The following is a 21,602-nucleotide window of genomic DNA, read 5'->3' as shown; positions in this document are numbered from 1 at the left end:
TTATTGATAGAATGCTTATAGGCATTTGTGCCTAATGTCGTATATCAGACAATATTTAAATTTATTCTAACCTTATAGCACCAGAGCTTATAAAAACATCCTCTATTTCTGTGGAGGAAAGAAAAAAATTTACTATGGGATGGGTGGGTAGATTAAAAGCAGGTGAGTGGAAGGCTGATGTCCCTATATAAAATCATTAGAAAAAAAAACTATGGCTTTACAACATACATTTTCACTAATGTCCTAGAATCAGGGAAACCGTATTTTGTCTGATAAATTCACAAAGCATACAAAAACATTTCCACAGCACATTTTTACGCAAAGACTTTTAATAAGATGAAAAATGTTTGCAGAGCTAAGCCACCAAAAACACTCTACTAATCTTTTGGTTTTTTTTATTTCATAATGAAGCCTTAGAATACACTTATGAATTTATATTAAATTGTAAATACAAACCCATTCATCAAATTTCCCATGTGGTATTTAGTAAAATGAGAGAAAGTTATCCTGTTATTATTTACAAGTAGTAGCCTCCAGTTATTAACAAAAAAATGCAAAATTAAAGAAACTGAAATGAAATTAAGTATGCAAATTGTTAAAGGCCAGTAAACATGTCTTAATACGGGTTCATTAAATTGCGTATGGGGGAAGCAAGTTGGGAAATTCTGGGTTTGTTTTTCCTATGCCAACAAAAAGAGTTCTCCTTAATTTCCTGAATTATGTCTGCCTTACAAGTGCATGTTGGGCAATTTTACAATAGTACAGGTTCCATGTAAGGAATTAAAGCAAATTTCCATGTACTTCTTTTAAATATACGGTGACAATCCTGAATTTTCACCTATTTTTTCTACTTCTTGATGAATGAAGTAAATGCCAATAGTCTATAAAATGCGAACAGTGTTGACGTTGCAATATTTCAACTTACATAGAGGGATAAAATTTATCTGAAGAATACTGAAAATTAGAATGTGTCAAAATATCAAAAATTGGGGTTTTGGTTATTTTGACAGAATAAAGTCTCATCTTGAATATTTTTCGGCTCTGATAATATTGTTTATCTTTATTTGCATCTACAGGTAGTTTTACCACTCGTAGTTCAGGAATCTTGCAAAATATAAGATAATTCATGCATTTGTAAAGTAACAGGGGATTAGTACCAAATGTATTTTTTGTTTGTTTCTAATAAAAATGATTTTGATTTAAATTAGCACTATCTTTTTTTTTAGGCCTCCATTCCTTTGAAGGAATTGGAGCAGTTTAACTCAGATATACAAAAATTGCTTGAACCACTGGAGGCTGAAATTCAGCAGGGGGTGAATCTGAAAGAGGAAGACTTCAATAAAGATATGGTAAATTGGTTGTGATAGAAGTGTGAATGAACTAGGAGTGGGAATGAATAAATGCTTGGGTAGAAATTAGAATTTTAATTCTTAGATATAACCTTCATATTATATGACTTTTATGACAAATGCAAAGTACCCATATGGTCACTTCATAATAAGTGTCATATTATTATAATATGATCATTTGCTTGTACTAGTATTACAATATGATCATTTACCTGTATTATTTTTCAATATGAAAGAGCAAAATGCAACTTTGAGAAAAAGTTGAGTCAAATCAGGAAGCAAACCTGCATATTAATCTGTAACTGAGCTAACTAATATAACTGGTATTTGTCATCGGCAGTTTTTCTCCAGTGTTATCGAATACAACTGGTGACTATTGCCAGCAATTTATCTCCAGGGCAATGATTCAGAGAAGGGGATGTGCTCACAAGTAATTTAGAGAAATAATTACAGCGATAAACTGTCAAAGGAGACTCAGATTAACTAAGTTCAGAAAGATTCATGACCAGAAGATTAGCCATCAGGTGACATTTTTGGGGGTTATAACAACTCAATGAATCTCTCAACTACTTAAATGGGCTATGATCTACATAGACAGTAGGATGGTCCACATGTATGAATCAATAGACTTTTTTGAAGTATGTGTACGTATATGTATATATATACAGATACATATGCATCTACATACATATATATAGTCACAAAACTGAATAATAACAAAAATACTGGAATTATAGTCATCTAAAGCCTGTTGTCATGTGAGTAATAAAAAATGATGGGTCACTTTCACCATAGGATAGCACTTCCAACAATTTCAAAGTTCTGTGTTATTTGACAAATTCTCCAGTCTATTTCACAGCCTCTTTTTTTCCCTGTTTCATCACCCTTTCCACATTTTATTTTTTTTTTACTCAACAGCTATCACTATCTATAGCTCTTTCTGTCTTGCCATATACCTTACAATAGACCTCTGCCTCATCATACAGAGCTTTCAAACATGTCAGCACGTGATGTTGGAGGCAACAATTGAAAGAGACTATGTCACTAGCCAAAGCATAAGTAACTAAGGCATGGTAATATGAAGAAAAAAAGACAGATTCTTCCACCAAAATTAGTTCCCATTGGTGTCTGTCCTACTGGAGCTACTTGTATTCAGGCTCCTTGTGTAGCTGGTTTGGTGGTATTGCCGCCTCACCTAGAGGGAAGACAAGTAAGAAGAGTTTCCAAGGCTTTCCCAGATGCTCAGCTACAGGTATTTCTTCCCATCAGCAATGAAGCAACAAATCAACCAGAGCTTACCAAGGTGAAAGAAAAGAACTATGGTAATGATAATAATGATAACAACAACTACTTACATTTTGTAGCACTTTAAGGTTTGCAAAGAGAACTATGCTCCGTCCCTTGTTTCATTTGATCCTCACAAAAACTCTGTGAGGTAGGTACCACCCATTTCACAGATGAAGAAACAGAGATTTAGAGAGATTAAGTGACTTGCCTAGGGTCACATAGCTAGTGAAAATCTCAGGGAGAATTAAACTCAGGTCAGCTTGACCAGCACTTTGCTCACAACACCATATTGCCTTGTTAATGCAACTGGTTATGCAATCTGACTTATTGTCTATCTTGGCACATGACCATCATGTGGTGAAAGGAAACTCCATATCAACTCTGAAAAGTACTGTATGGTTGGAGGGTGCCAAAATAAGCATTATCCTATATCCAAGATATGAATACTATATCCATGTGACATTAATCTATCAGTTATATTATGAGAAATATCCAATAAATACTTGACATTTTTTCCTTTCCAAAAAAAATCAGTTTCCCCATTGAGTATTGAAATAAAAGCATTTATAATTTTAACCCCAAAAGTTACAGTCCTTATAATTTCAGATTTTTTTGTTTATTTTTTTCATTTTCTTTTCCATTTTTGACTTACCAAAGGAACCCTAGATTTTAGTACAGAATTTGTCCTCCTCATGCCAGTAGAATTCCTGCACCAATGAGTTCAGAAAATAAAAATGATGCCAAAAATTAGTTGCAAAACATCACATGCCAACACATATATGTATGCTAAACAATAATATTTTGATATATGTAATTTTTAAAGTAATCAGAACAAACCATAATTATTCTATGCAATAAAATCAACAAGAAAAATAGGTTATTTGCAGTGTCTGTTTTGTATACTATTTTACACACACATACATGCACAAAGATATTCATTCACTGAGCATTTTATGTTTCCACTGAAATTAGATAATTTAATAAAATGTATAGGAAAGGTAGAATTTTCCTAATTGCCAGTTAAACTTATTTTTTTTTAAGTTAAAGTACTCTAAGTCCCTTGAGTTTACCATAAAGCCACTATTAAAATTAAAACATATGTGCAGGTTTAAGATGATTACTAGAGCCTTAAAATAATATTTAAGTCAATAAACATAATATATTTTAATATTTCAAAGATTGCTTGAAAAATATAGAGTTTGTTAAAAAAAATAAACCAGACCAAATCAAACTTTTTTTTATGACTTTGAAGAAGAAAGAAACTCTTGCTGAGTATAATTTTTTAACAGTAAAATATATGGACCAAAATAAAAGCCCATCTGTATATGTGAAAATAATAAATATGGATTTAAATATAAAAATGTGTGTACTTTTTTGTATCAGTTATTATAGCAGATGCCAGTAATGATATCTCACTTGAAACTTTTTTTTCTGGATTTTCCCATTTTTTAGTATCATTTTAAAAAGTAAAAACAAATTCTTGTGACAAAACTCTGAAGACCATACACATCTTTTCCTCCTGCTGCACAACCTCCACCTAAAAATAACAACTATTGCGCATTTGAACTAAGTAGTTTATCCTACTTTTTTCATTTTTGTTAAAAATGAAAATACATTCGTATATTCTTTTTTATAAATTCCACAAAAATGCAACAGTTTTAAAATGTTTTAGTGTTTTTTTTCTGCTAATGATTATGATTTTTTTTTTACCAAAATGAAGACTATACTTGTTGTTTTTAATCAGAGTGAAGACAATGAGGGTACTGTAAAAGAGTTGTTGCAAAGAGGAGACACCTTACAACAAAGAATCACAGATGAGAGAAAGCGAGAGGAAATAAAGATAAAACAGCAGCTGTTACAGACAAAACATAATGCTCTCAAGGTATAGGAGTTAAAATTATAATATACCTTGCCTGTGTTGTTCTTCTTTATATAGGATAAAATTCTCTGTCTATAAATAAATCTGCTTAGTATATCAGTGATTGAGAATATACATGAATACAGTTAAATGTGTGTATTGACTTTATTAAGTATTTCTGATATGTGTCATTTTTTTTATAAAAGAAAATCATTGTTTTGACATCTACCAACAAGGTTTAAAATCATATTGCACTGTTGTTTGAGTATTTTTCTGGACTATATATAATTGGAAGCATATTAAAGATGCTTAGTTACCTGAATTTTATGGTTTTAATTTGCTGAACTATAAGAAAAATGATGTTTAATTGTGTTTGTTTTGAAACTCAAGTTTAATGACCAATCCTAACAAGTGATAGTTTATCTTATCCTGTCTTCAGTTGGGATCAGATTTAAATAGTTTTCTGGCATCATGACATTTGCTAGATAAAGACTTAAAATGATTATGCTGAACTCTTTTTCTAACACATCTTGTCATTAAGAAATTTACCTAACCTGAGGAAAGTAATCCCACTTTCCCAGCAGTAGAATAACCCTTGAAAGAAACTTAAGGATCTTGAATGAAAAAGACTGTTTTAACATCAAAAAGCAATACTGTCAGGCTTTTATTTAAGCATATACCAGCTCTCAAATGTCAAATGAGGATTTTTGTCATAAAAGCAGAAAAGCATGTTTATTTTCTGTAATTAATATTTGGCTATCTTTTGGGCAGAGCCTAAACAAGTTTTGTGACATGGTGATTCTTTCACATGGCAATATTAACTATTTTGCATGCATGACTGGTTTTCTAGTAGTGTTAATTGTAATAGTTCTCATTGTTAATAGTAGTGCTAAAGTAAATCACTCTTTTATAGCTATGACTAGGTAGATGGAGTCTGTATTCTATATGCAAATCAGAAAATAAAACTCTATTCTGTAGAGTCAGACAATCAAACAAACACTGCTGGGAATGTAATTACATGATATTGTGACTGCAAGGAATCTGGAAGAAAAGTCTAATTGGCTAGCAGCTGTTCTGAAGGTAACTGCTGATAAATACAGTCATAGAAAACACCTATTTCTTAGGGGAATATAAGTGAAAACCAGAAGGTACTCAGAATTTCTGAAGGCTTTGTTGGCTTTTGGTTATGATGAGTTTTAGGGAGTACCTACCAGGACTTTGCAAAGGTACTTAATTACAATCATGTTTTTAATAACTGTTTCTTGGTAATTGTTTACAAATATTCTATATTACTTTTCTTTCTCACTTAGGGGGAACAGGCCTTAACTTTATGATCAGGAAGCCCTTTTCCTTTAACAGTCAAGTATATGACCTTAGGAAGTAACTTGGTCTCATCTGGTTCTATCATATTTGTTGTTAAAAAACAAAACAAAACAAAACAAAACCCCTCTCATTCTAAGTGGTCCATCAAAAGCAGGGGCAAAACTTCCTGGGGGATAGAGATGTGTGAAGAGGAACAAGGGATAAAATCAATCCAGCCTTCCATTTAAATTTGCAGTAAATTTTACACCCAGAATTGGAAATAAATGGACAATTAAGGTACATACACATAATTTGACCCAAAATATATCCACAAAACTTAATCAGTGTCAATAAATCTCAATTATATTTCTGTGCCCAAGTTTATATTGCCCTTGGTGCAGTCACATTGTTAAAAATCCACATGGCTCCAACTGTCTAAGCCTCGCCTTTACACAATCATTAAAATATTAAAATTTATTTTTTTCAGTAGTTGAAAGTCTTTCTTTTGACAAACTTAAGTCCAGTGTATGTAAAGCATAATTGCTACTGCACCAAAGTAATGAAAGCCATTTATGCAGACCTGTGATACTACTTTTAATTATGATAAAATGGCATTCAGACTCATCTATTGATCCAACAGATATTGGGTATGCTTGCATAGACCAAGGTGATTGATTTTTTTCTTAGGTGACTCAATAAAGGCATTCAACCTTGACAGATAAATCTCAATGGAATATCAAACAATTCAAACAAATTCAAATAAACTATTTTCTTATCAAATTGATTGGAAACCATGTAGCTTTCTTTCCTCTTTTTCTGATGGTAAGTAAGTTGCTTTGGGTATGAAGATTCTTATTTTTATTAGTGTAAAATACAAAAAGATATTGGTACCATTAGTTTTTATTGTATTTAATAGAAGAAATGTTCAATCTTTGCCCTTTGTATTTTTTTCTTTTTCCTGTAGAAACAGAGACTTTATTAGAATTAAGCTTTGGAAGAACTTAACAGAAACAATTAAAACTTGCATGCCCTACTAATAATAAATTTCATTTTCTTTGTAATAGCTCATGATGAGTCTTAATCATATGAATGTCTGTTGCTTGAATGTACCTGAACTTTTTTTGACTTGTCTGAGCTTGCATTTGATATTTTTTCATACATTTCTTAGCATACTACAGCCTTTTATACTTATCTAGTTGACTGGCTATTTTCTTAGTCCCAAAAGTGTCATATAAAACCTGAATTCTCAAATAGTAACACATTTAATCCTTTAAAAGAGATTAACTTAGTATGTCAGTAGACCTCAAAACAAATTTGAACCAATAATCAAAGAACAATTTAAATATGTTCAGATTTCTTAGACTTGTGTGTGTGTGTGCATATGTGCATATGTATGTGTGTAGGCTTCTTACCCTACATATTCCTAGTTTGCCATTTTTTTTTATCTTAACAGAATTAAACAGGCAAATTTGACCTAAAAGGTAAATATTGTGAAGGTCTTTAATTTTAAAGTGACAACATAATAAACACCAATTAAAAGACTCTAAACTTTTTCATTGATAATCTAATAATATCTGCACTATGAACAGGATTTGAGGTCTCAGAGAAGAAAAAAGGCTCTAGAAATTTCTCATCAGTGGTATCAGTACAAGAGGCAGGCTGATGATCTACTGAAATGCTTGGATGACATTGAGAAAAAATTAGCCAGTCTACCAGAGCCCAAAGATGAATGGAAACTAAAGGTAATGTTGTTTTAGAATGCCAATAGTAGTTTTTAATGTCATGCTCTATTAATTTCAAAATAAACTACATGTAGACCATATTAAAATTCTTCATGTTCTGTTCTCCCTACTAGCAGTCTGTGATTTGATGCATTTTCTTGTATTACTAATTTTTTTGGTAAATGTTTTATTGTATTAAATGTTATTCAAGTGATATGAAGCTGATTTAATAAAATGTTTGAATTGTGTAAAATAGATGGAGAAATGTTATGTGTTTCTGGTGAAAATTGTAATTGACTTTGTGTATCTTTGTTCCAGATGAACAAATGACTTATCGGTCTATGGACGCCTTCTTTTCATGTTAGCACATTCATTTCATCAGAGCATTGTCATGCACCTCTGTCAAATCTATGTAGATTCATTTCCCTACTGTCTGAAGATTTTTTCAGTTGTTATCACTTTCTTCTTTTGCTTCATTCTCTGTTGAGTTTCTCCAAAAGTTAAAAAAAAGAATTAACTACTAATTCAATGAACCCTTGAAAATTTTATTTGTACAATCCCAAATAACAGAGTTATCACTTCAATTTTCAGTCACCAAAATTTAAAAGAAAGAAAATATGGCAATTATTTCAGTATCCCTCACATACACTCTAATAGAATCCATTTTTTCTTCAGAACCACATGCGAGGAGATACTTGAAATTGTCTGATTTATTTTACCCCAACATACAGTAAGGTCTATCCCTAACTGTATTTTTATACGATTTCAATAAAGTGGAAAGCCTTTGAAAGTTCTGAAAGACGTATTTGCTGCTTTCAAGTTGGTTGCTGTGGTTGATTGGCTAACTGCCCTGGGCCCTGTATTGGTTTTGCTCACTAGGAGATTGATCGTGAGTTGCAGAAGAAGACAGAAGAGCTGAATGCGGTGCACAGACAAGCTGAGAGCTTGTCTAAGGATGGGGCCACAAAGGCTGTGGAGCCAACCCTGATCCAGCTCAGCAAGCGCTGGCGAGAAATTGAAAACAAATTTGCTCAGTTTCGGAGACTCAACTATGCACAAATTGTGAGTTGTTACTGGCAAACCAATGTGTTTGCAACTCCTACTATTACTAACAGAGCCCCACTAATGATAAGGAAAACCTCAGATAAAATTCCAACTCTTCCAAAGCTTATCTTCACGTCAGCAGCTTCCTATCTTACTGAGCTACTGACTTGCTTTTAGAATGATTTCAAAAAAGAAAAGGCAACCTTGAAGTGACTAGTGACAGACAACAATCCCATTTTCACAAAAAGAATGAACACCTTAATTTTTTTTTGCCTCATCATTTTTCCATAACATTAGAAGTGTAAACTTGTCAGCATATCATACATTTGCTTTATTTCAGCATACATGTCTAATCAAAAAAAAAAGTGTATTACTTTTCCAGGATCATCCCATGCAAATTTTAATTGTTTTTTTATGTATATGTAGTCTATAATAAATATATGTTGGGAAATTTTTCTTACATCTCTTGTGTATGGCTCTTTAAACAGAATGGAACAAACGTTAACTGAGACATCAATTATTGATGCGCTAAAAAAGTTAGAATGACCATATTATAGAAAAATCTAATGCTTTATTTGATTGATTTGGTTGATAAATTATGGGAAGTGGATATCATGTATGTTACAGGGTGTTTGAGGGCAAAAAAGAAATGACTTTTATTTTTGTCAAGCATCTATCCGGAAAACTTGTGACAATCTTTGACTAGAAATTGCAGTATCATAAACCATGGGTTCCTTCTTATAGTTTCCCTTTTTTTCCTCTTGTCTGTTTTTTTTAAAATTTGTAATATGAAAACATACATTTACCACTTAGTACTTAACCAAAGAAAATATTGACAAACATAGTGTGTCAAATACCAAACCAATAATAGATGTTTCTACCCAGGAAATTTTTCTGTGACTTTGTTTATTCTATCTGAAATATGATCTATGTTTTGAAAAATTACTCTAACATATTATTGTACATAACTCAGTTTGAAACATATAACCCAACATGCATATTTCAAAATGATGCGTTGACCAAAGAAGTATATAATGTGCAAGATTCTTACTTCAAGATTACACTTTGAGTTCATATATATATAACATATATATATATTTCCTACAAAATGAAATTGTCTAAAATATAATACCAATGTGAATATTTGTGCAGTTGAAATACATAATCCGAGAAATATTGAAATGATATTATATTATTCGGTTTTATTCTAATTGATTGCCTTTCTCATGCTTCATATTAAGCTTTATGATTCTGATCAGTCATAGATCATTAAAGCTTATACTGAAAAGCTGTACCAATATATACAAAGTAAATAAAAGATTTAAGGAAGGTATCCAGGTAATTCAAGGCAAAATTAAGTGGATTTTTCAGGAGAAAATGTTTCTTTGGACCTGAATTATCTAGTTAGTTGCCTCAATTCTCTCTTTTTCATCAAAACTTTGTACACAGAGTCTGAAAAGGATTGTTGGCAAATAAAATGTTCTTATAAACTAGCACCAAGGTTGAAAACTGCAAATTGCCTAAGGAAATAATTAATATGTAATGTTAAAAACAAAATTAGACTATGTTAATAATATTTTACTGAAACTTTGAGATATAATTTCTCTATATAGTATGCATTCAAGAGCATGGAATGTCCTTCATAGTCATCTGATGTAAATTGTTCAATCAGAAAGAAGATTGAAAATGTTTTAAGGTTAACTCCTGATTATCTATGGCAATATAGTACATCAATTCATGCATACAATATAATAGATAATGAATAACAACATTTGGTCTTGAAATGTAATTAGAATCCAGGAATATATGTCAATATCTCTAGCGTCTAGAAGATGTTTATAGAGCAGAGAGTGCTGGGTGATGAATTAAAAGATTTGGATTTCAAACCTGGTTCCATGACTTATTAGTCCAATGACCTTTGGCAAGTTCTCAGAGTTTCTCTTTTATAAAATATGGATAGTAATCCCTCTCCAGCTTACCTTACAAAGGTTTTTTTTTTGTGAAGATTAACCAAAATATTTAGTAACACACTAAAAAAAATACTGCTTTGCAAATATAATTTGCATTATTATTAATTCTCTATACTCACCAGCCTATTTATACATTTTAGATAGTCTTCATTGATATAAATATTAGCTATATTTCTTTTACATGGTGGTACCAAAGGAATTGTATGATTGGTGTTGAGTAGACCAAATAAATGGGATACAGGGAATCATTCTCTTATGTCTCAGCAGATGTCTTTATAGTCACAACCTCAGCTTATATCAACATTCTTTACAAACATACAGAAATGTACATAGAAACTCTGGGCCTGGCATAAGTCTATTTAATTCCATGTTGGTAGTACAGGACATGAGTAGTGACAGTGGGGAGAGAACACGGAATTATCACAAATACAATATGAAAATAGCATTTTTCTCAACAGATGATAATGAGGATCATTATTATAATGGAAAATATTAATAACTAGTATCTGTGTGGTGCTTTGAGGTTTGTAAAGCCCTATGTGTATTGTATATAAAATCTCTTTTGATCTTCACTACCACTCTATGATTTAGATGCTATTAATATGTTCATTTTGCCAGTAAGAAAACTGAATCTAAAAGAGGTTAAATGACTTGCTTGGTCATACAGATTGTGAGTATCTCAGGCAGGATTTGAACTTGTCTTCCTATCTCCAAACTTAGTACTCCATCCATTCTGCCCCTCTGATCATCACAAAATAACAAAGCTAGAAGGGTTGTTCAAATATACCCAGTCCAACTGCTTCATATCATAGAGAGAGTTAGTTGGCACAGTAAGCCAGCTCTGGACTCAGAATCAGGAAGACGAGTTTAAATCTGATCTCAGACACATACTAGCTATGTGACTGACAAAGTCACTTAACCTCTTTCTGCATCAGTTTCTTCCTCTGTAAAATTGAGATAATAATAGTACCTACCTCACAGGGTTGTTGTAAGGATAAAATGAGTTAGTATTTGTAAAGTGCTTTGTAGTCCTTAAAATGTCATATAAATGCAATTATTAATATCATTATTATCATTATTTTAGATGAAAAATCTGAAATTCAGAAAGGCTTGCCCAAGGTATAGAGCTAATTAGTGGAAGAACTAGGCCTCAAGTCTCAGCCTCCTTCCACTATAATATAGTGAGAGTTGACTAAAAATATTATATATACTTTCATAATCTTTTCAATTAAATTTTGAAGAAATCTGCGCTTGAACATATAAGAGTAAGAAGACCCCCTTACAGGAGTTTCTGTTGATCCAATACAGTATAGTGAGAGTTGACTAAAAATATTATATATGTTTTCATAATTTTTTCAATTATAATTTTAAGAGATCTGCACTTGAACATATAAGAGTAAGAAGAACCCTTTCCAGGAGTTTCAGTGGCAGCATGTACAGCAGTAGTATTCTTAAACCAAGGCAGTAACATTTTGTCATATTCAAGGGACTGCAGAATGGTAGTGCAACAAGATATTCTCTTGGGAGATCACAGAAGCAAGGCCCAATTGAAGTAAATTGAGGGTTCTCATTACTAGATGCCATGGGGAAGAGATGATTACTAGACACAGAAAATTGGCAAAGATCGAGATGAATTAGGAAGTCTAACTATTTCTCAGGAGCAGGGTCAGATCGAACCAAGAAGATCGAAAAAAGGGGGATATCAAGTTCACTATTCTGAGGGACAACTTGGGAACAGGAAATTTAAATATCGTATTAAGGTAAAGTATTGATGTAATTGGGAAAAGGGGTCCAAGGCAGGAAATGTTCTCAATAGAACTGGAAGTGAATCTTTCTAAATTGAAAAATACTGCCTTTTAACACCATGGACAGCCCTCATTTTTCTGCCTCTCTTAGCACTTATAAAGGTTTGACCTGACAGGATTGTGATACTTGGCTGGGCTTTAAGAACTAGAATATTGAGAGAATATAGGACTATTTTAATTTTCCTATTTCTGTCAATGACACTATCATTTTCCTTGACAAGTTATGGCAAACTACAGCCTGCTGATCAAATCTAGTCCACCTTCTGATTTTTTTTGTTTGTTTTTTTAATGGTCCATAAGCTAAGAATGATTTTAAAATTTTTAAATAAACTTTTATCATACTTAAGTATATAAAAAGCATTCTTAGTTTGGGCCAGCTCCTGTGCTAGAGCTACCATCTGAAACATCCGGGTACTCTTTTGTTCTCACCCCCTATATCCAATGAGTTACTAACTCATACTGATGCTACCTCCAAGCTATCTTTTGTATCTGTCCTCTTCTGTCCATTCACATTAAACTTCCTCTTATTACCTCTTATTATATGCTTATTACCTCTTTGCTGGTCTCCTGAAATAATAATGATAATTATTATTATTCCTGAAATAACCTCCTAACTAGTCTCCATGTCCCTGGTCTCATTCTTCTCTAATCCATCCATCAAAGAGCTTGCTTCTTTAATATTTTGGGGATACTGTCAAAGCAATCAGATTATTCATCTGTTATCTGTTATTATTAAGGCATGATTAACCTATACCCTTTTCCAATCACACACTTCCTTAATCATTTCTTTTATTCTAATTTTCACATTTAGTCCACGATTGGGTGATAAACTGCCTGAGTCAAATCAATAGGGTGTATTAAGTTACTTTCACAAATTTCTTTCTTTATGCCTCCACCCAGATTTTCCCTTAGTAACATCAGATTTGAGTTTGTTTTGTTTCCATCTAGGATTTTCCTTGGGATCATCAGAATTTGTCTCATTTCTAGGTCTCCAAAAAAAAAAAAAAAAGGTCATGGGGGTGAAACTCTTATACAACCACTTGGGCTAAAAATACATCAAGTATGGAGCAAACATTATTTCACCTGAAACAAAATGCCAAGATTTGCATCTAATGCCACAGAAAAATCAAAACAACCTTCCGTCCTGCACAGAAGTGCTCCCACTTTCCAGGAATTTATATAGTACTGTCTTCTTTTTACAAGGCAAAGGCACTTAGTGTTGCTGGAGAATCAAACAATCTTTCTTTGGTGTGCTTCACATTCCTCAAAGATCTATAAAGTCCTCCCAGTTTATCATGCTATTCTAGGGCTGAGGACACCTGCTTCCACAAGGGGAAAGGAACAGAAATTGCTAGAATCAAGTAATCACTTATCCAGTGAACTTCATTCTTCTTCACTTCACCTACAATCCTCCAGACATTTATGACTATTTTAGTGTTGAGGTTTCCACTTGAGGGGGAAATATTTGGTGATCACTAAAGACTTAATACTTTCTCTTGGCTTTTCATAGTCCACATAACTCATGGTACCAATGAAGGATAGGATCTAAATTTGCTCTGCCATATTGTACCTCTATTCTTCCCTGCTTCTGGTCTCTGGCTCTTGTATGGTAGCACAACTCCTCTGTGTCAGCCAGGAACCCCCCATTTTTCAGCATCACTTTCTCTGTCACCAGCAGGCTCAGTCTATTGATTTCTTTGCTTGTTGAAAAACCCCTCCTCCCTTCTACCACTTCAATTTAACTGGTAGCCAGAATTACTGCAGCTCTTGTTTGGGCCCAAAAACTCCTTGCCACTCTATTGCTGACATTTCTGGGGATATATATAGTTTTCTGCTGCATATGATTCTCACAGGCATGTGTGGGCCCACTATGCATTGTTTAATTGCCCTTTTGGCCACTTATTTGGATTCTTTCTTGTACTGTCTACAAAGCAATGGTAACAAAAAAATCCATTATTCTCTACTGTCTGATAGTCTTAACTCAATGCTGTTTAACCACTTAGCTTCTGCCCACACAACTCTACATAAACTAGTCTTTTAAAGGTCACCAATAAGGTAGCATGGTACAGCAGGAAGAGCACTGGATTTAGAATCAGAGGACTTGAGTTTTAATACTGGCTTTGCAATTATGTATATGACCTTAGATAATTCTCTTATGATCTCTAGATCTCTGTTTCTATTCTATAAAATGCAGGATTTGGACCAGATGACTTCTTAAATCCTTTCCACCTCTGAGTCTATGAACATACAATCCTATGACCTGTTGACCAAATTTAATGACCTCTTCTCAAATCTTACCCTCATTTACCTTTTAGCAATATCTGGCACTTTGAACAAGCCTATCTACTTTGATGTTTTCTCTTCTCTTGGCTTCCCTGATGTGATGCTACTGGTTCTGCTCCTTATCTATTTTCTTCTCCTGGATACTCCTTACCAGATCAGAAAATCATCAGATGAAAAAATAAACAAATAAATAAATGAATGAATGAATGAATAAATAAATAAAAGAATGCCAGGGCTAGGGTAATAGTAAAAACTCTAGGCAAGAAATCAATAATCAGAAGATACAGTAGAACCAAATCATCATAGCAAAGTGGAAGTAAGAATAAATCATTAAAAACATGTCATTAGCAACAAAGATACCTTGATTTTGAGGCAAACTTCTATCTCTCCCAGAAGCACTCATAATTTCTCTTAGCATGACTTCATTGGTCTTGGGCCTTACAGGTAGCAGGGAAGAGGCTGTAGAGAGGGAGTATATAGGTTGAAAGAAGGCTAGATTCAGGAAATTGGTATTCCATGGAAATTCTCTGATATAGATATAGGTATGTTATGTATAATCAAAAATACACATTTAATCATTGTTCTAACAATGCATATTTTATATCACTGCTGTATCAGACTGCATAGGTAGCAAAATTTTCAATATTTTCATAGCTTATCTACTACTACTATTATTTGGTGTGGGTACTCCATTATAGATGCAGAACATGGTACCTCTATAACTCAAAAGAAGAATATCTACAAAATTTGCTCTAGCCAAAAAAAAAAAAAAATAATCATCCTGTGTCTGGTCTTTGGACACATAATCTGTACTTGACCCATATTGAAAGCCTGCCCATCTTTGGAGAGCCCATAACATTCTTAACTCAGCCAGCATAACCTTTAAGAACCCAGGGTCACTTTCACATCATGATGAGACATTATATTAAGACTTTAATGGAAGATGCTATAACAAAGTATCATGCAAATTTTATTTTAGAGCCCAAAGTTAAGGTCTTCCCAACATAGCTAACTTCTGATCCTGGACTTCAGACCATGCTTCAGCTTAACATCACATCTAACCAGCCATCCAGGTCAATTCTCGCCCCCTGCAACCTAACTTCTGCTACCTTCCCAGGCTGTTTTGTAAATCACTATTATATCAAGCTGCCTAGGTAGCAAAATTTTACAGTATTTTAATAGCTGATACTCTTTACTACTTAGACTTCTGTACTTCCTCCTTCCCTGATCATTACTTATCCCCCTGTATATGTCTTACCTATTTAGAATGTAGCTCCTTAAGGGCAGAGAAAAGAACTCGTGACAAATGATGAAAATGTAGCCTATTTCACTAATACTATTCAGACCTTGGATATAACATATGAAATCCCATGGTATGGGTCACTTACATACCATGAAGGGGATTCAAAATGAGGAGTTTTAGTAGATGATCTATAAAATCACATATCTAATGTGTATATCTTTATTAACAGTTAAACTTTGTACTACAAACATGTGGATACTTTTGGTTTTAATATACTTCAGCTCTACTTAATAAACAAAACTAAAAATCTCTGATATGTTATTATTTTTTCTAATAATTAATAAATGTACCTAACTTCTTTGTGCTTTCCTTCTTTTAAAATCTAGTATCTAGCATTAAATAAAGGCCTTATCATTCATCCTTAACTTAAATCAATTTCAGAAATATGACTTCTCTAACTGCTTGGGACATTTTCTTCCTTAGGGAACATCTTCCTCTGAATCAGGCATTTCTTCCTATCTGTCTTTCAACTAAGATACTTCAGTTCTCCTTTCAGATATTATCTCTTCTCCATGAACATATAGTAATCTTTTGTTTCCATGGAGCATAAAACCTATATTTATTTCCCCAATTGCAAGTAGATTTTTACAATTCTTTATTTTTTTTTCCTGGCCAAAATGCAAGAAAGGAACATCAATGGTCATATTTACAGGCCCATATCTTAACAAAAATCCCTACAACAACCCCAGCATGTATTCATCCAGCCTCCACTTGAAGATCTCTAGTGGTAGGGAACATACTTTCTTCCCTAGGTGACTCATTTCACTTTGAGTGAGTGTTAATTATTCAAGAGTGTTTTTCTCCTTTCTATTGAGCTAAACTTTGCTAAAATATGGAATATGTTGTTTAAGAGAACCTTATAGTGAATTGCTTTTTTAAAGAATTAATCATTTTATGATAATTTTCAAATTCAAATATATGTGTGGATATTCACCTATTATATATGTGGACACCTATTATATATACATTATATAAATATGTGGATATACACCTATTATATTACATATTATACATGTGTCTCTGAAAAGTATTGGAGAAAGAAAGGTCTGTACTATATATATGAAATAATCTATCTGCCTCATTTTTTCCTGCAAAGAAAAAAAAAGAGCATGAATCATACTACTACAACTTTTGGAATTTCAAACATTACTGAACTGATTTGGGTACTTCTCTTTGTGACATAAATCCCTTTCAAACATTTTGAGGATAAAATAAAAGGATTTTTTTTTCCTGCATAATTCCCTCCTCCTACAATGCTTCTGCTTTGAAACAGGAACCATGACTGCCAACTGCCACTGCCAACTGGTAACAAAAATTCCTTTGGGGATTGAGAAATATAAATGAATTTCACTTCTTGAAGCAGAATATTATTCATTAAATATGGACAAGAATTTCAATAATTTATGAAGGTTATGGAGTGAAGTGGCAACCAGGAATCAGATGTCCCTCTTCCATTTTGGGGTAGAAATATAAAAGGAATTAAGGGTAAAACTATTGTCAGAAAGCCTTATGGTTATAGCAACTTCAGAAACTAAATTATCCACATGTTTTTGGTGAATAGATTATCTGTTTGATAATAGGCCTAGATGGTATCCAGGCTGTATGAAATCTAATGAATGCCTCAACCAAAGGGACACCTAATCTAAGAGATAAAAGTAACTACTTAAACCAGTGATTTATACCCTAGCACCTCTATCTGATTGTCAAGATTTGGGCTAACACTGGCATTCCTTTCTCTCCAACTCTCATCTTTCTAATTATCTAGCTGATAATTTGGGGTGTTCAGTTGGCATCATATTTTCTTTTTTGGAGCACTCACATTCCCAATCCATAGGTTTACAATTTACTATCTTAAAGTAGAATTCAAAATCCCACTTTAAGGTAATCCTAGCTACCTGTTTATGCTTTTAATTAGTGGTTTGTAAACCTCAAAACACCATTTGTTTCTGAGTTATTTTAATTATCTGATTGCCATAGCCAAAGGATTCATTTTGGCCAACCTGCTGGTGATAAGCCTTTCCATACATAGCTTAGCTAAGTTATGACAGCAGACACAGTCTGTCACTTGGATCACATTCAAAACCTTTCCAGATCAGTAAAAGCTGCTAGAATGTGTACTTTGCTGGCATTGACTTTTGAGAATACCAGGTCACCACCATTACATGAGGAGCAATAAGAAAAAGACTTTTGGATAGATTCCAATGTGCCCTGGTGGAGGGAGAATTTACACGGAGAAGTTCAAAGGCCTTCAACATGTTGAAGTAAAAGTATTGTTAGATATACCATTTAGAGAGAATGTGGATTTATTTTAACATCAAAGGAGATTGTGCTTCTTTGACCTTTGTTTGCTTCACTATTCATCATATTCTGATATCAACTAGATGCAAAGGTCTTAAGACCAAAGACCATGTCTTTTAATTCTTTTATGCCCTACAAAAAAAACCCATAAAACAACTTAGACAATATTGATCCCACCATTATTTTTTTTATTAATTTATTTTTATTTGTCAACAATCACTTCTACATGCTTTTGAGTTTAAAATTTTTCTCTCCCCTTCCTCCCCACCACCCTCCCCAAGATGGCGCACAATCTGGTATAGGCTATACATATACATTCCTATTAAGCATATTTTCACATTAGTGATGCTGTAAGTAAAAATTAGAACCAATAGGAGGAACCACCAGAAAGAGGAAACAAAACTCAACAGAAGAGAAAAAAATAGCAAATAGTATGTTTCAATCTGCATTCAAATTCCATAGTTCTTTCTTTGGATGTGGATAACATTTTCCATCACGAGGCCTTTGGTGATGTCTTAGATCCTTGTATTGCTGGGAAGGGTTAAGTTTATCAATATTAGTCATTGCACAACGAGGCTGTTATTGTGTACAATGTTCTCTTGGTTCTACTCACTTCACTCAGCATCAGACCATACAAGTCTTTCCAGGTTTTTCTGAAGTCAGCCTGATCATCATTTCTTATAGGACAATAGTATTCCATCACATTCATATATCACAACTTGCTCAGGCATTCCCCAATTGATGGGCATCCTCTCAATTTCCAATTCTTTGCCACCACAAAAAGAGCTGCTATGAGTATTTGTGTACATGTGGGTCTTTTCCTGTTTGTATTATCTCTTTGGGATATAGCCATAAAAGTGCAATTGCTGAGTCAAAGGGTATGCATATTTTTATAGCCCTTTGGACATAGTTCCAAATTGCTCTCCAAAATGGTTGGATCATTTCACAACTCCACCAACAATGCATTAGTGTTCCAATTTTTCCATGTCTTCTCCAACATCTGTCATTTTCCTGTTTTGTCATGTTGGCCAATCTGATAGGTGTGATGTGGTACCTCAGAGTTGTTTTGATTTGCATTTCTCTAATCAATAGTGATTTAGAACATTTTTTCATCTGACTATAGATGGCTTTAATTTCTTTATCTGAGAACTGCCTGTTCATATCCTTTGACCATTTATCAATTGGGGAATGACTTGTATTCTTATAAATTTGACTTACTTCTCTACATATTTTAGAAATGAGGCCCTTATCAGAGAGACTGGTTGTAAAAATTCTTTCCCAATTTTCTACCTTCCTTCTAATCTTAGTTGCATTGGCTTTGTTTGGAGCACACCATTAATTTTAAAGAAAAGTTCCACAAAAGGAAAAATCCAATTGCATTTATGGCCACCTTATTTTGGGACTTTAGAAGTCAATTGTCCACTTCCTACTATGATAGTATGGAAAATTCACCCTAATCTAGAATCATGGAATAATAGAATTTTAATGGTAGAAAAGACATTAGCAGCCTTATATCTAAATCATACACAAAACGAATCACCAATATAGCATATCTGACAAAAGGTTTAGCCGCTACTCAAAGATGTTAAAGGAAGAGGAACCCATCACCTCTCTAGGGAATCAACACCACTTTTGGACAAGTCTAATTATTATGAAATTTTTCCTAGTTACTAGGAAATGGGTCTTTGTTCTGACCTCTGGGCAAAATATAACAAATTGATTCCCTCTTCCATATAATAGCCTCTAATTTACTTGAAGACGGTTTTCATATTCCCATGGGTTTTCTCTTCTCCAAGCTAAATATGCCCAGTTCCTTCAACTAATCTTCATATGACAGAAGGTCCTTCAACATCCTAGTTGCCCTCTATTGTATACTCTTTAGCTTTTCAATCTCCTCCTAAAACCATAGAACCCAATAGTACTTTAAAAATCAGATTCATTGTATTTTCTCTAATTGTAAGGAAATACAAGAATCATTACCACTTCTAAATGAAATATATATTTACTTCAATTCTTCATTAGTTTCTTGACTCATTGATATGAGTTTTGATTCGGTAGTTTGTATTGCAATAAATTCTTCCAATCCTTTATGATTTTTATACATATCTTAAATTTTCCCTAAAGGATTGATCCAGTACACAAAGATATAACTTTTAAAATTCCATGGGTAATATCGAAACTCTCAGTATTTTCAACAGTTAGTTATCATTACTGTTGCACCTTGATCAACTAACCTCCTTTCAAATCAGAGATTTTCTGGATGGTATCTTTTATAGTTTATACCACATCTTATTAGCAGTTCATCATTGGCAATATGCAGAAGGCTATGTATGTTGATGACACATTACACAATTGTCCTCTGGATCACCTGTATATGTTGCTTCAGGGATTATGGTGACACAAGTATTTTCCATCACCAGAAGAATAGTTTTTTTTTAAAAAAAGGGGATAATTTTTAAACAGGGAGGATCTTGGAATCATTAAAAGTCCTGCAATTTTTGAAATGTAGCTCAGCTTGCTCTCTTTCTTCTATGTAATTTGGGGATATCGTTAGTACCAAAGTACTAATGGAAAAGTTTACCCATCTAATCGCATATCATAGCCTAGACAATAGGCAATCTTCACTTATTTGGTTTGTCTTATGTTGGTTGTTAGGCCACAATCTTTTGAATAATCATTAATCTCCTTGAAAAGGTTCCATAATATTCAGGATTTGATGTAATCAACTGAAAACTATAGAAGAGGCAAGTTATCTGGCTTTATGAAAAATAGTGTTCCACTATCTGTCATGCACTTTGATTAAATTTTAACTCATGAGTTTCACTATTGCTTTGTACAATGTATATATGTAAGCCTATAATTTAATGAAATTGAAGAGGAAAAAAAAAAAGGTAACAAGCCCTGGGAGCTTTCTATCTGGCTATAATGTAATATGATTGGATTTCTTTGTCACAATGGAACTATCTCTGAGTATAGTCTCATTATATTGTATTCAAATTAGATATTCTAATCCTTTAAAATCACTGATATAAAGGTAAATCATTTTACTCTGGTGATTGTTATAATCCACTATTAAAAGACTTGATTCATGAATTTAAAAAAGTATTTCTAATTCTGGTCATTGGGACTCAAACTCAATGGGTGTTTCCTTGAGTTCGGTTATCTTTTTTAAGGGAAGATTTGAGGCTTTACACCTATAATCAAGAATGTAATAATAGATAAATTGATGGAAAAGTTTAAAAATGAAGTTTAAAATGATATTTTAAGGATAGTTATGCCATGTTTAGCACCAAAGGTACAAATTGAAAGTGTTAGTGCCAACTAAATGCCAGTTCAAGAAAGCAGACCTTATGTACTTCTACACATATAGACTGGATATAGA

At 33.1% G+C, this 21,602-nt stretch overlaps 1 protein-coding gene across 1 annotated transcript in view; it reads left to right on the top strand.

Annotated features, from left to right (window-relative positions):
* Window positions 1-21,602, top strand: part of DMD (dystrophin) — a 2,133,690-nt gene that overhangs the window by 778,312 nt on the left and 1,333,776 nt on the right. The window contains exons 37-40 of the mRNA XM_027841994.1: window positions 1,227-1,349; window positions 4,381-4,518; window positions 7,386-7,538; window positions 8,397-8,579. Of these exons, the coding sequence (XP_027697795.1) occupies window positions 1,227-1,349; window positions 4,381-4,518; window positions 7,386-7,538; window positions 8,397-8,579 (597 nt within the window). The remainder of the gene's footprint in view (window positions 1-1,226; window positions 1,350-4,380; window positions 4,519-7,385; window positions 7,539-8,396; window positions 8,580-21,602) is intronic.

This window comes from Vombatus ursinus, unplaced genomic scaffold (assembly GCF_900497805.2).
Source record: "Vombatus ursinus unplaced genomic scaffold, bare-nosed wombat genome assembly UNPS02004827.1, whole genome shotgun sequence".
NCBI lineage: Eukaryota > Metazoa > Chordata > Mammalia > Diprotodontia > Vombatidae > Vombatus > Vombatus ursinus.
This window is presented reverse-complemented; position numbering and strand designations above follow the sequence as displayed.